The sequence below is a fragment of the Equus quagga genome, chromosome 5 (genome assembly GCF_021613505.1).
Source record: "Equus quagga isolate Etosha38 chromosome 5, UCLA_HA_Equagga_1.0, whole genome shotgun sequence".
Taxonomy (NCBI): Eukaryota; Metazoa; Chordata; class Mammalia; order Perissodactyla; family Equidae; genus Equus; species Equus quagga.
The window spans coordinates 572570-587041 of NC_060271.1; the positions used below are offsets into that span (position 1 = coordinate 572570).

The 14472-nt window shown below is 44.3% G+C and overlaps 1 protein-coding gene across 13 annotated transcripts in view; it reads right to left on the minus strand.

Moving 5' to 3' along the window:
• The window catches only part of FGGY (FGGY carbohydrate kinase domain containing), a 378028-nt gene that overhangs the window by 82683 nt on the left and 280873 nt on the right, over positions 1 to 14472 (minus strand). For all 13 annotated transcript variants that reach the window (XM_046663109.1, XM_046663101.1, XM_046663099.1 and 10 more), the window contains 2 exons: positions 14280 to 14427; positions 1001 to 1075 (listed from right to left, as the gene is read on the minus strand). In XM_046663109.1, coding sequence (XP_046519065.1) covers positions 1001 to 1075; positions 14280 to 14427 — 223 coding nt within the window. The remainder of the gene's footprint in view (positions 1 to 1000; positions 1076 to 14279; positions 14428 to 14472) is intronic.

Sequence of the window (14472 nt, forward strand, 5' to 3'; positions counted from 1 at the left end):
GAACATAAGAAAAGCACTTTTGTTGGTGATGTGAATATATTGGGAAAAAACACATGTAGTTCTGTTATTGGAAGCAATGAGGTTTTTGAAGGCAGTATGTGGAGAAATAGAATAAATAATTGACCAGTATATAAATATATCCATACAGCATTAATAAAGAATAGGTATGTTTCTGAAAATAAATATTGAATCAGAATTTAGTGAACTGACTTTTTCCTTTCTATTGGTCCCTATTCTCTTTCCAGAGTGGCTAATCCTCACTGAATGAACTGTTATTTTGGGGTTCCCACCAGCTCTGAGCCCCTGAAAGCCATGACTACCCACCACACTACACTCCCAAATGCGCGCACACAGTCTTCCGTGCGTGGCCCAGGCTTTGGAACCCTCTTCTAGCCACTCACGGATCATCTCGGGAGAATAAGCTTCCTTAGACAATGATGTCTGAGCTTCTAGGATTTGGTTTTCATTTTTTATCAATCTTCAGTTTAGGAGTTCCTAACACTTTAGATTTAAATTTTCCCCTTTCTGCCTCCCTAACCATCCAAACCTGTCATTTAAGCAGCTAATTATCTAAAAACAATTTCATGTTCTAAGGAAGTTACCATTTAAAGGAAGCCTACAATGAATCCTTTTGCAAAGTGAACAATATCATGTATTTTATAAATCTGGAAATTCTTAATACTAGCTTTTCTTAATGAAACTATATATGGCATTTACTTGCTTCTATTTAATTGATCTGAGAAGACAAATTAGATTAATAACAAGAATGATGTCTAAAGACTTAAAGTCCTTTCAGCTTTCAGGTATGTGAGCCTATTCACAAAGCAGGTGAAGACCTCCATCAAGATTTCCTTCCGGACGGACAAGCATCTCTTTTTGGCAAGTTCCCTTTTAATTAAGAATTTCTGTCTCAAAAGCATGTGGTGTATCTTGGAGACTATGCGGTCTAAGGTTTATTGATGCCTTAAGTCTCTTTAAAAAGGGCATTAAAGTGTCTTACAGCAATGGCTTGAACTGTGGCCAGGTAGAGAATGGCAAGATCATCGAGGTCCTGAGACAGTTTCAATCCGGTGACCTGCAGGGAGGAAGAAAAGAAAAGAAGGAGATGGCCAAAAGGAGCTGCTGGGGATGGAGAGAGTTCCCATGAAACACGTCAAGATGTGTTTTCTGCCTGAAACAAGTTCATATGCAAATCCCCTTTTTGTGAGCTGCACGTGAAATGACTACTAAATTGTTTAATCTCCAGGCCTGGGAGAAACTCTCCCTTCTGCCAAAGAAATGCCTTGCCTTGGATTCAACAAAACAGACCCAACACATACCACAGGAAGAGTGTGTTTGATATTTCTTAGCATGGAAATAACTATCTTCCTTCTTTAAAGAAATGTTCTTTTATTATAAACATCTTTGGTTTACCGAAATTAATATGCAGCAATGGCATTCTAGTAAAAGATGATCTTATTCTGAGTTCTGCTACCGTCAGAATTCAGTGTAACAGCATCCAGGGTGTATTCAGGGTAAAATAATATGTCTCCTAAAAATGTTATACCTACTAGAGGATAATTTAGAATCTGTAATTTGCAAGGGAATCCCATTAAAGTCAATCGGAACCACATGCTTATATGGAGTGTGTCAAACTCTGAGAGATTGCAGAGCTGAACAAGAGGCTGGCTTTTGATGCCTCCAAGATAGCTTGAATCACATTCCTTCTCTCACATCTCCCATTCATTAAGGTGTTCTCTTGAGGCATTTCTAGAGCGTGAAGAACTGCTGGTTTCTTCAAGCCTAATCTGAAGCTTGTGGGCATCAAGACCAGAGGTCGCTTTATATTTTCACATTACAGAATTAATTACCATAATATACATTTTCTCAGGATCTACAGTGAACACGGTCTTGAGTTCAGTGAGGTGGCAACATGCACCCTGTATTAAATAGGGGAGCTGAGGTCTCCCCAGACCCCTTTCCTTCATCTCTCAGCTCCATTTATTACTCTTTCCAGATTCCACCCCTGCTGACTAAGGGGCCAGCGCTGGCCTGTTGCAGGGCACAGACTCCATTCCATTGCCCAAACCAGAAACCTAGGAGCACTCTTCCCTGACACTTCCCTCCCTTCCCATATCTAACCAGTCTCCAAGTCTGGGACATTATCTCCCAAATCTTCCTTGAATCCATCCTCACTGTCTCTCACGTCCTTAATCCAGGTCACCATATGTCTTTCCTGATTGCAGAAATAGCCCCTGAGCAAATCTCTGTTTCTAATGATGCCCCTCTCCACAGTGGAGCTAATGACTATTCTCAATGCAAATTTGCATTAAACATTCTCCCGTGTTGCCCTCATTTCAGAGCGGAAGTGTCTTTGCCGTCTTACACGCTTTTTCCTGGGCTCGCCCTGCTCAGTCCTCCTGCGTCTGCACTTGGCTTCCTCATTGAGCATCCTGGTCACTCATCTGAGTTTGTGATGGGGAGATTCCTGAATTCAGTAGAGGCACCTGCTGATAGTTTTTCTTGGCAAATAATTAGGCAAGTAGGTGAGAACGACGGCTATGATTTTCACACACAGGAGCATGGAAGGTTTGGAGAGGAACTCTGGGGCTACATCTTTGCAAGCCAACAACTCTGTGAAGAAACATCCCTCAGAAAGTTCCCCCGAGACCTAACATATAGTTTGAATGCCGGAACTAGGAGAGAGCACGGACAACGCTGACGTTATAGAAGTTCACTTCACACTGTGCCTCAGGGAACACAGAGAGTGGAACCACAACTAGGTGTTTTGACAGAATTGTGTTGTTCACCACAGTATCTCCAATGCCTAGCACTGTGCCCAGCACTAAGTTAACACTTGACTGTGTGAATTGGTGACAATTCAATGCTTCTTTTTCCCTTTGTACACTACCTTCTTCCTAACACCTTGTCTTCTCTGCCAGATTATACAATTATAGGCAGACAAAATTTACCACCTTGGCTCCTCATGTATTTATAAAGGGAGGAGACATTTCCTCCACGTTCCAAGAGAGAACACTGGGTTAGCACTTTCAGTTGCTCGCTTCATGCTCCCAAGCACTGTCCCCAACCTCCACGCTTACCCTTCCTCATCAGAAGAGTGGCTTATATGAGATTGGGGTAGCAGGAGTGTTCCTGTAGCTCACAGGGTGACTTTGTGTGGATTAGAAAAAGGTGCTCCCTGCAGGTGGACTAAATGCAAAAGGCACCCCATCTGGAAGAATGAACTAGAAAAAGGAGCAGAGTGAATAGGATTTCAGCCCTGTCATATGGCACCCTCAGCCGAATATCTTATGTGAGCAACCAGCACCGTGCCACATGGTGGTCCTTGGTAAAGGTCACTAGTCATGAATGGGCTCTCTCTCTTCTGTACCAGCCTGGCCTCAACAGCATCATTGCGGCTGATCTCTTGGGGAAGCTGACTGGACCATGGCTCAGGGCTCTCTTCCAGAGCCAGTCCAGGAGACAGGCTACCTCTGGCTTCCTCTTCCTGGTCATCGATTAGACGTGAATGAGGCTACGATCCTCTGTGTGGCTGGGTATGTATCTGGCAGACCCACATCCCACAGGTGGATCCTGAAGACCAGCTCTGGATAAACTGTGATTGGGGGTGGGGGAGGATTTCGACTTTGTATATAAGATGCATTCTCCTATTCATTTATTAGGAAGCCCAGTGCTCTGTATAATAACATTGACAATGTAACTGGTTCTGATTCTCAGTCAGGAAGACCCCGGAAGGGAGAAGCTGTGTGATATCACCAGATTTAGCTTCCTTAATCCCAGCAAATGTTCATAAGAACTTCCCAAAAGTATTGATATTCAAGCAAAAAGATATCATGGACACTTCTCTAAATTTCTGGTGACTCCAGAACTCAGAAATCATAGGTGAGAAAAGAGAAGATAGTTACAGAAACTGAGGATGAGATAAAGTAAACGAGCATGAAATTTAGCTCTTGAGCTTGCTGGTAGTGATGGCAAAAAGGGACACGATGAGTGACATAGCTTATTTTTTTCTGACAAATAAAACATACTCATTCTTCAAGAGAGAGAAAATTATTCCTGAGAAGAAATCTAGCAGGGATTTACTACATGGATCACTCTATGGAACGTACTCAGTTATTAAAAGGGAACAGCAAAGCACAGCTCACCCATAGCCATTTCCAACATTCCCTCACCACTAACATCAGGACCACAGAGTTGAAATGTGACCCAATGAAAGACATTTCTCTCTAAAGTGTGAAGTTACTATGATCTGGGGTCCTTGCTTCCTTGACATCTCACCTGATGTGCAGATAGAGAGACTAGAAGGGAAGAGCATGAGGATGTCCCTTTGATTCTCTCTCAAATACCAGGCATCTCAGCCCTTCCTCGGCAAAAGACAAATGACAGTCAGCCCAAGATGGACCATTCTAAGGAGTGCCTGCATGGAAATCATTCAGGAAGCTACGGAGGGCCCTCAGAGAGCTCGCAGTAGGGAGGTGGCAGCAGTGCCCTGGGAGCGCCAGGGATATCCTGGGGGAGGTGTGGCTTGGTAAACAGTGAGAAAGCTGGGATAGGCCAGATGAGCCGATACCTCTGGCTGAAGGCTGAATGGTTCCATTAATAAGAGGAAGTGGGAAGGAAGCATAAGTGGAAGGAGTGTGTTTACAGAAGGGCATGTGCCTATTTTGAATGTTTGGGCAAGAGAGTGAAATATGTGGGGAAGTCCCATGGGAGACTCGCAATGGTAAGCACATTTTGTTTTGACTATTGTGTAATGAGGAAAATTATAAGAGAAAGCACTTAGAATTAATATTTAGAGATGTGTGAAAGCTGCATATGGTGGCCAAAGAGATGTGAACTGCAATTGATAATTTCAACATCCTAGATAATGTTATAGAATGTTTATGTAAATGTTGGCATTTCTGAGCTTGGAAGAGAAGTGTAGGTGAGCTTTGGAGTAAGATACCTGGTTTAAACCTGGACATTCTCCCTAACTGGCTGCATGACAGTGTGAGTTTTCTAACCTCTCTGAGCCTCAATGTCTTTCATTCGTAAAACAGGAATGATAATTCTTAAAGCATTTGTGTGAAGGTTAAATAATATATCATCTGCAAAGTGTCTTACTTTTCAGCATGCTGCACCGAGTCAACAGGAGCTAGACACTCCTCTAGCTCCTCGAGAGCCAACCACGTGTGCACAGGTCTCACTTGATCCATGTTCATTCTCTGTCTCTTGAATTGCATAAAGGGTTCAATCCCATTCATTAATTGAGATACAGCAATACAGGATCTCCTTCAGCTCGCTCTAGGTACCTCCAGGGTATAATGGGGGCACTGGAGACTAGTGGATGTACAGGAAAGGGAAGGTAGGGCAGACGGTACATTGACCATCAACATCAGGGTCACAGTGTTGAAGGCATGGATATCTTAGAGTGTGGAGAAGCAGTGTGTCCCTAATGAGTGCCCAGGGATAGCACAGTGGGGGACTCACTGGCAAGGAGTCCTTGGAGAAGCCTTAGTCTTTATCAACCTACACACTTCCACACACTCTGTGACTAGGAAAGACTGACAGTCTGCGACCTGGACTTCAGCTTAAGTCCTTCTGCCACTTAGTAGCTGTGTGAATCTGGACACGTCTCAACTCTTTCCTGGGATCCTAGTTGAATGCAGATTTCCCAGCATCTGACTCCAGATTTCTTGGCCCTTTGGTGTGGGCCCAGCAAGATGTATTTTCAGCAAGGTCCTAATGCACAATAAATTGTGGGAATGATTGTCCTAAACCTGGGGATTGTGAATTACAGGTTCATAGGGCCTAAAATAGTTGAGATTATGAACAAATCTATTACTAATTTAGTTAGCTGAGTTTTTTCCTTCCTAGTTGTTAAAGAAATTGAAGTTATTACATATGTTGGTAAGAAAAAAAGGCCAAGAAATAGTCTCAAGGGGTCTCTTAAGATTACAAAAGACATGAAAACAGGATTTCCAGTCCTGAGATTTCCTAGAGCTTCCTAGAGAGTCATCAGAGCTTGATGTGGTGTCCAAGGCTCAGGGGAATCGGCCGAAAGCTTTTCAGAAGACAAAGCAGCAAAAAAAATGCTCCACTCAGTTGAATAATGAAGGCAGAGCTGACGGACAGACAGCAAGAAAATGAGGAAGGCCAGAGAGAGAACCTCTGGAGAGAGGACAGAGATTGGAGGACAGGTCTGAGATAATCAGTAACCTGGAAGAGAAAGAGGGACAAATGTCCCCAACAATAGTCAGAGGTTTCAGTAAGTATCAGGCATCGAGGCTGATAATTGGCATTGCCTAAAACTCACCCAGATCTGGGTGCATATAAACATATTAACAGAATGTGATAGGCAGAATTCCAAAGATGCCCCCCCCAAGATTCCCACCCCTCCAGAATCACTCAAACCCGAATCTAGGCACTGCTGCAGAGGGACTTTGCAGATGGAACGATTTACTAGCCAGCTCACCTTAAAATAGGGAGATTATCCTGGATTACCCAGTTGAGCCCAATGTAATCATATGATCTCTTGAAAGCAGAAGAGGAAGGCAGAAGAGTCAGTCAGGAGATACAGGAAGAGGAAGGCAGGAGAGATGAGGCAGAAGTGGCAATAAAAGAGATTCAAAGCAGGAGGTGTACTTGATCCACTATTGCTGGCAGTGAAGATGGAGCAAGGCGGCGAGGAGCCAAGAAATGCAGGTGGCTGTAGAAGCTGAAGACCCCTGGCTGACAGATAGCCAGGAAACAGGGGCCTCAGCCCTTCCACTGCGCGCAGCTGAATTTGGCCAACAACTTGAAGGAGTCTGGTAGCAGCTTATTCCCAGAGCCTCTAGAGAAGAGTCCTTGGTTCTGACCTCGTGAAAAGAGAAGCAGAGAGACTAGCTGAGTCAGCCTGGGCTTCAGACCTCAGAACTGGGGGTAATAAACTCAAGCCTCTAAGTTTGTGTTATTACAGCAGCAAAAGACAACTAATACACACAAGACGAGGGGATGACGGACTGACATTGTCTCTCACAACCTCATTCTATTGGTGAACTCTGCAGCACACAACGCTAGTCCATTTGCTGTTTGCCAGACGTACCAGGAGCTTCACACACACTCTTGGTGCTCCCGACCTACGTCATTTTAATATGCTCACGCACGGTATCCCAAAGCTGTTCCAGTCAGCTGTCCTGGCCCTCACTCGCTGTCGTCTAACACCGTCGTGGGTTTGCATGTCAACCTGGGTCACATCCTTGGTTCTCTGGCCTTAGTTCCTTCCCATTATTGATCTCTTGGGTCTTCCTGGCAGATTTCCACCTGACTCACTCAGTCTCTCATCCTTATACTCTACCTTGGGGAGGGCTCCTGTCCAGCATCTACTTCCCACTCCAGTTTTACATATTGTTTGGTGTACATAGGGAAGACAAAAAGCACTAAGAAAGAAAAGTCTGATTCTGTAATATAATTTTTAAAAAATCACTAAATGAGGGAGAAATATTAGAGACACATTAAAAACAGAGCAGAAGTGCGAAAAATACAAAAATCTAGTTTTTTATTAAATTTTTTTTCCTACCAAAGAATGTCAGTGACTTCCGTTTGAACTGACCAGGTTCTAATACCACTTTTGGTCTTTTCTCCTCGGGGTAGAGTACTTATGGTAATTACTGGGTAATGAGTACTCTGAGCCTCAGTTTCTCCATTCTTTTAAACGAGGCAACAACATTGTCCTGCAGGGTTATTGTGAGAGTCAGTGACGATGCATGTAGAGCCATCTACCACGGAGCCTGGCACATCATTGTCCCTGAAAAAATGGTACCTACTATAAATCACAATACCAGCTGGTGAATTAGTTGCTTCAATAAGAAAACACATTAACAGAAAACCCATTAAATGATACTGAGGATATTAAGCTCTGTTATAGGATTCAATTTTTCACAGGCAAAAACAATATGCAAAAAGTAACTAAACAGGGGCTGGCCCGGTGGCATGGTGGTTAAGTTCGCATGCTCCACTTTGGTGGCCTGGGGTTTGCAGGTTCAGATCCTGGGTGCAGACTGACACACTTCTCATCGAGCCATGCTGTGGTGGTGTCCCACATAAAAAATAGAGGAAGATTGGCACAGATGTTAGCTCAGTGACAATCTTCCTCAAGCAAAAAAGAGGAAGCTTGGCAACAGATACTAGCTCAGGGCCAATCGTTCTTACCTAAAAAAAAAAAAGGCTAAATAAAACAGCATTAAATCATAACAAAAACATCAACAAACTCATGTCAAAGAGGAACGTGTTTCCAAGGCTTATAAAATATCTTTCAAAAGGTGCTTTAATTAGCTGAGGGGCTTCCAGCTCCATCATCCATTTTCCCACCAGAGGAAGCCACAGGGATACAATCTCTGGCTTCTCCTGAGCTCTTGCAAATCCTCACTGGAGTTGTTGTCTTCATCCACAGCTCACTCTGTTTAGTGATGCCCATCCCTAGCCGGGGTCCAGTCCTCTGGGAACTGGCTGAGGACCCCTAATGCCTGTCTCCTGAGCGCCCTGCCAGCCCTGTGCTCGCTCTGAAGGGGCTGCTACAGCAGCGCTTGGCCCCCCAGCAGTTAGAGCAGCACATGGCCTTATGAAAGAGATCACAGTTCTTCAAGAAGCAAACAATGACTTTCCATCCCAGGTAGTACTGTCCTTGCAAAATGAAGCAGAGAAAACACGATTCAGCTGATGGTGAACATGGTGCGTCTTCACAGCCTGATCTGTCTCTGAGGTAATTCACTTCTTTGAGTGGGTATTTCAGGAAAAGAGTTTAAAAACCTCACCAAAACAAAGAGGTCATGTCAATTTGAGAACAGAAACTGGTCATACACACAAGGCTTTCAAAATTCCTACAGCACGAGCTGTGTTGTAAGGTAGACCAAGTTTGAGTTTCCTGTTGTGCTGATGAGGAAATTGAGGGCCAAGGACTTAAACAGGGACAAGACTAGTCTCTACCCTGTATGAAACCGGGTTCCCGTGATGGACCTCATGACTGTTCAGCTTCTCTAGCTGGTTGTTCATGGCTGGTGACTAAGTCCAGTCAGTCCCGGGCCTAAGGTGGATGGCTCATACTGGCTGTCCAGGATTCAAAGGCCGCACTTAGAATCTGGTTGGCCATCTTGTAAACATGCAAATAAGGGCCACTAAGCAGGAGCTACAGACTCAAAAGCATTTGCTCTTGTCGTCTGTCCACTATGTGACAGTCTCCCCATTTGATTCTGACAGTGACCTGCAAGGAAGCCTGTGGCGTCCCTGCTTCCTGATGAGCACGTTGACCTTACAGAGCCAACCTCAAAGGTCACATAACTGGTACATTTCTAAGCCAAGAGGCAAACACAAGTCTGACTTCAAAACCTGGGCTCTGTTTACTGTTTGACAGCGGTAAAAACTATCCAACCAACCACTCAAAATAAAAACAATCACACACAAGAATCTAAAACATGCAACCACTCCTGATGGTATGTAGTTTCATCCATCTCTGTGCCACCATGTCATGTTTCTTTACTTTAAAAGTAAGCATTTTGTTTTGTTTCTAAAGAACCTAGAATTACCAGCATTAAACGTTTTGATCCTAACTGGTATTCCCCAAGCTTCTGCTTTTTTTAAATATCATGTATGCAGCCCTTACCTCTCTGTGCCTCACTTACCAAGTGGGAAGGAGAAACATTCACATGGGAGGCCGCTTGGTCCAGGTCTACTATTCAGGTGCCCACCCCCTAAGCTCCACCTCTTTTGAGCCCAGTACGGTAGATCAATGTGCATCACCAAAGGAGTAGTGAGGCAGCCAATCACACGGCAGGGAGCCAACTGTTTCCAGAACAAAAGAAAATGATTCTATCAGGCATAAGGGAAAGATTCCTGGTTACGCCCTGTTCCTGCTTACAAGGGTCGGCACCTGGAGTGGAAGGGTTTAGAGCCAGGTCAAAGCAGGAGTGGTGATTACTTTTGAAATCTGAGTCAGTGAGGCCGGGAAGGAAGCTAGAACCAGCACTGAGGAGAGATGGGGTCAGAACTCAAATCCAAAGACCAGTGTAAAAGTGAAAACGGCCAGCAGGTGCGAAGCCTGGTGGTCAGAACAGGGTAGCGAGGCCGAGGCTGCCATGTCAGCATCACCCCACTCAGGATGGAGCTGCCGGGACTCCTGCTCTACAGTCCTGAGTGCATTTTATGAAGTCCCGAGTAACGAGGCAAGCAGCCTCGTGGGGTATGCATCCTGAAAGTCGGGATTCATGGGTCAGCTAAGCACCCGCATCTCTTGGCATCGTGACCTTGGGCAGGTCACCGTCTGTTCCTCTGTTGACAAATGAAGACTGAAATAATTACTGAACCGTAAGGCAATTACTCAGTGCCCGGCTCTGACCCAATCACTGTTGAAACTAAAAAAGCAAATAAACCATAGCCCCTACCCTCAAAATGTTTTTCTAATAAATTTAAAATATATGCTATGTCTTATGATAGCTCTGATGTTCTGTTCTTTAGTAAAAATTGTTTCTTATTGCCTTTCATGCAGATTTTAACCCTGCTATTGGATTTTTAGTTGTCTTTATCATTTCCTTTTTCTTCTCATTCCATTGCCTTTTCATCTGAACTCATTTTTTCCTGTTTCTGCCCTATTTTGTAGAGATATGTCCCTAAAAAGCAACCTATTGAATATGGCAAGGAGTTTTTAATCATTTCTTTTGGTTTTAGTAGTAAACAACTTTTTAAGAGGCCTTTCCCTAAATGCTGAAAATATTCCTTTTTCTTTGTATGCAGCATGTTTTTCCTAGCGGACTGACTTTATTATCATTGTTTTGCTCACTTTAACTAGAGAGCCATACATGTTCAGGGATTCCCAGCACAGGGTACACACGACTTACTCTCGCCCCCCTCATGGTAACTTGGATTTGCCTCTTCAGATCTACAGTAGCTGCCAATCCCAGAGCTGAGGGCTCTATTTTGGACAGCTTTGTCGTCCTGAGGCAGACCACCATGGCCCGGCTTCACAACCCTAGGACAGACAGCAGACTGCAAAACTATAGCCGCTTTCCACATTCACAGGCTCTTCCTATCTCTGGCCCTTTTACAGAGTTTTACTCAGGATCCTTAGCATGCAGGGCATCCCCTTTCATCCTCAGTCAGACTTCCTGCCCAGTTGGCTCCTTCGCTTGGCGGTTTTCTAATGGATTGAACTGAAAGGGAAGATGAGGTCTGGGTTGTGGAGGAGTTCTGGGAAATTAAACTCACTGGCTGCTTCTAAAAAACAAAAGAAAGCAAAACAAAACCCTAACTGTCAGCAGCAGAGGGATGACTGCTCTGTTTTCAGACTGAAAGGGACCTTGCATTTTTCAGCTAGGGAGCGGAGAGAGGAGACGTCCAAACTCGTGGAAGGCTGGCAGCTTACTCTGTTCATGTGTCAATATTATGTTTATCAAACCAATTACATTTAGTCTTTTAGATTCTGGAAAATCTTCCCAGATTCTCTCTGAGAATGTCAGTCCTATTTTTCCTTGTTGAATGTCATCTTAATTGTCAAAATTAGCATCAGTTTATGCTTTTTTTGCATCTTCATAGGTATTTTCAAGTGAAGCAGAGAAAGGCTGCATGAGAACTTGCCACTTAAATGACCCCTAAAAAAAATTCAAAGTCAGACATTTATTGAGCACCTTCTTCAGCTCGCACAGATGTCTCCGGTACCGGGCTCACACTGTGTAATGACTATGTACACACACACACTCTCTCTCTCTCTCTCACAAAGGTACAATAATTACCTCCTCCGCTCTAGAACTCTGCACACACTGGGATCTCCCCGGCCCCAAAACCCCTTCCCTGCCTTACACAGTGTCAATGTCACCTCCTACCTGAAGCCTCTCCTGGCCACTGAGACTGGCTGCGCAATCATCATCCATGCATCGAGGAGCCCGGGACAGTGAGCGGCACCTGGAGCTTGACCCTGTGTCCCCACTGTCTGTTTATACATTCTATCTGTCTCCAAAGACAGTAATATTCCTGAAGCCTGGAATTGTGTCTAGTCACTCATATCCCCCACCAACTATAGTGGCCTGAATTTGTTAAAATTATTAATTGATGAAAAATGTACTCATAATTATGGTAAAATAGGAACTTCTTAGCTTAATCTACCTGGACATTAATGCTGGCAGTAAATACTTATCAAATGGATAGTAAGAGTCACTAGCAATCTAATCCGTTTAGTATCAGCTAATTGTTCATCTGTATACTTTTTCTAACAACAGATGACCTCTTTATTATCCTCGTGTTGATTATGAATTATCACTAAATACACATCAAGCACTCCGCATGTGCCCAGAGCGCTGTTTCAGGAGCCCAAAGAAGCAGTCACATGTGGGTCGTGCCCTGCTGGGAGCACCCTCATCATCCTCCTTGCTAGGTACTTTTTAAACTTAGCACTTTATCCAGCACTTCCGTCCCCTCCCTTGAAACATGCTCCAGGAGTGTAAGAGCTGGTGGCCCTGCCGGCACCGGCAGCAAGGCCTGGCATGCAAGAGGGACCGGAGAGGCATGCACTCCCCGTGTGCTGGAGACAGCAGTCACGGCAGGTGCTGCAAAAGGGTAACGTGGCAACAGACAGGTTTCAGGGTGATTATTTTGATGTCACCCAAAACTGGATTGAGAGAAAAAGATTTGGGGGGAAAATTTTAGCCCAGAGTTTCCTTCCTTCTATCTTATCTAGGTCACCTTTTCCTTCCAGCGTTGTGCCACAAATTCACGGAGGGACAGCTATTCTGACAGAAGCCAACACAAGGACAGTGATGAAGGGAAATTGCTGCTAAGAAATATCAGGCAATATATGAGGTGTGTTTGTAAAACAATAAAGCTTTTTAAAAAAGTAAACTTACTAGAATTTTCAATACAATGGAGCATATGTCCCCAGGCAAGAAGTCTCCTTTGGCGAGTATGTACTTATTCTAATGAGTCAGGCATTCTTTGACTTCATATATTTGTCTCTAATTAACACACTCATTTTTGCACTCATATGAAAAGTGTTCTTCCCCAAACCTCTGTTTGCACCCAGAGAGACAGTTATCTGAATGTACTGCTTTCTAGTTGCCATCTGTGGCCACACAGCCCTCTCTGGACAATCTTCTTCTGCTTCCACAGGCCAAAAAGGGAGGCTGAGCTTATTATTTGCTGTATGGGTGTGCTTCATGGACTCCAGACAGATAGAACTTTTGCTTTGTCCAATGTTCTTTTCTCTCACCATGACTCCTTTTTATCAGGTGAAGCTGATTGTATCCACTAGGTAATGAAAATAAAGATCAGGTTTTCCTGTTGGCATCATACAAATATTTAAAACAACCTCAATAAAATTAACCACAAACCCTAGAATTTTGAGTCTTGAAGCCCTTCAAGCCAGCAGGCCTGCCCCACTGTCACGCAGTGCATAGATCGTACACAGCTCGCAGCCTCCATTCTGAATTTCCTGCCTTAATTTGCCTCACACTCTGCTTCTCAACTTCTTGACACCTTCCTGGATTCTGAAATCGTGGTTTATTTTCTTATTTGTAGTCCCTTGGAACTGAGGCTTAGCTTTTTTCTCTAGCTTTCACATGCTCTGTCCATCCTCAAACATGAGTCTTGTGGCTGTATTGCTCTCAGCCGCCAGTCTCAGTTAGCCACCAGGACGCCGTGTCTCTACTCCCTTAGCTTAGGTGGTGGGCAGCTCCCCTACCAAGTTCACCCTGGCCCTCCTGAGGTCCCAAAATCACTTCACTGGAAGTGACTCTAAAGGTCATTAAGAGCTGAATTTATCCACCAACCTAAGTTCTTAATTGTATTTTACTTTTACCGAAGTTTAATCTGAAATCCTAATAATGTTAGTAGGTACTCTGAAGAGCCCTGATTCAGAACTTAGACAGATGCGTGGCTGTGGGAAGCAAGACCATAAGAGGTAATATTTACCACTTATTTACCAGGTGGCCTGGGAATGGAGGTGGAAAACATGCCTCTACGAACTGATGTAAATACAAGAATTACACAGGCAGGAGCTCACGACTTCCAGCCACTACAGGGGACAAAGAGTCTGCAGGAGCTAAATGTACGAAATACTGCTTTTAAGGCTCTCAAGACTGGCTGAGAAACAACGAGAACTTTCAGCAGATCATCGCAGGCAGCAGCAGCAGCCTTCAGACGGCAATGCACGTGCAAGAAGCTGGGGGCTGCTGGCCGGTTTTGTTTATTTTTCCTCTTTCCCTCCCCTCACTTGGCTTCTTCCAAGCTGTGCAGTCATTTGGTCTGCCTTCTTCGTGCAAGGACTGGCTGTTACTTACCATGCCCTTTAGTGTCAGATCTGCTAGGGGAGACCGGTTGCCATGGAAATCTGGCCAAACATGTAAATCAACAGTGAGGAAACCCACAGGCTGCGCCTTCTTAATCAGATCCAGGTGACTGTTCAAATATGCATATACACTCTGGCATCTGGAAGAGAAGTAGATTCTGTTTTTAAAAGGGGGGTAGGGCTAG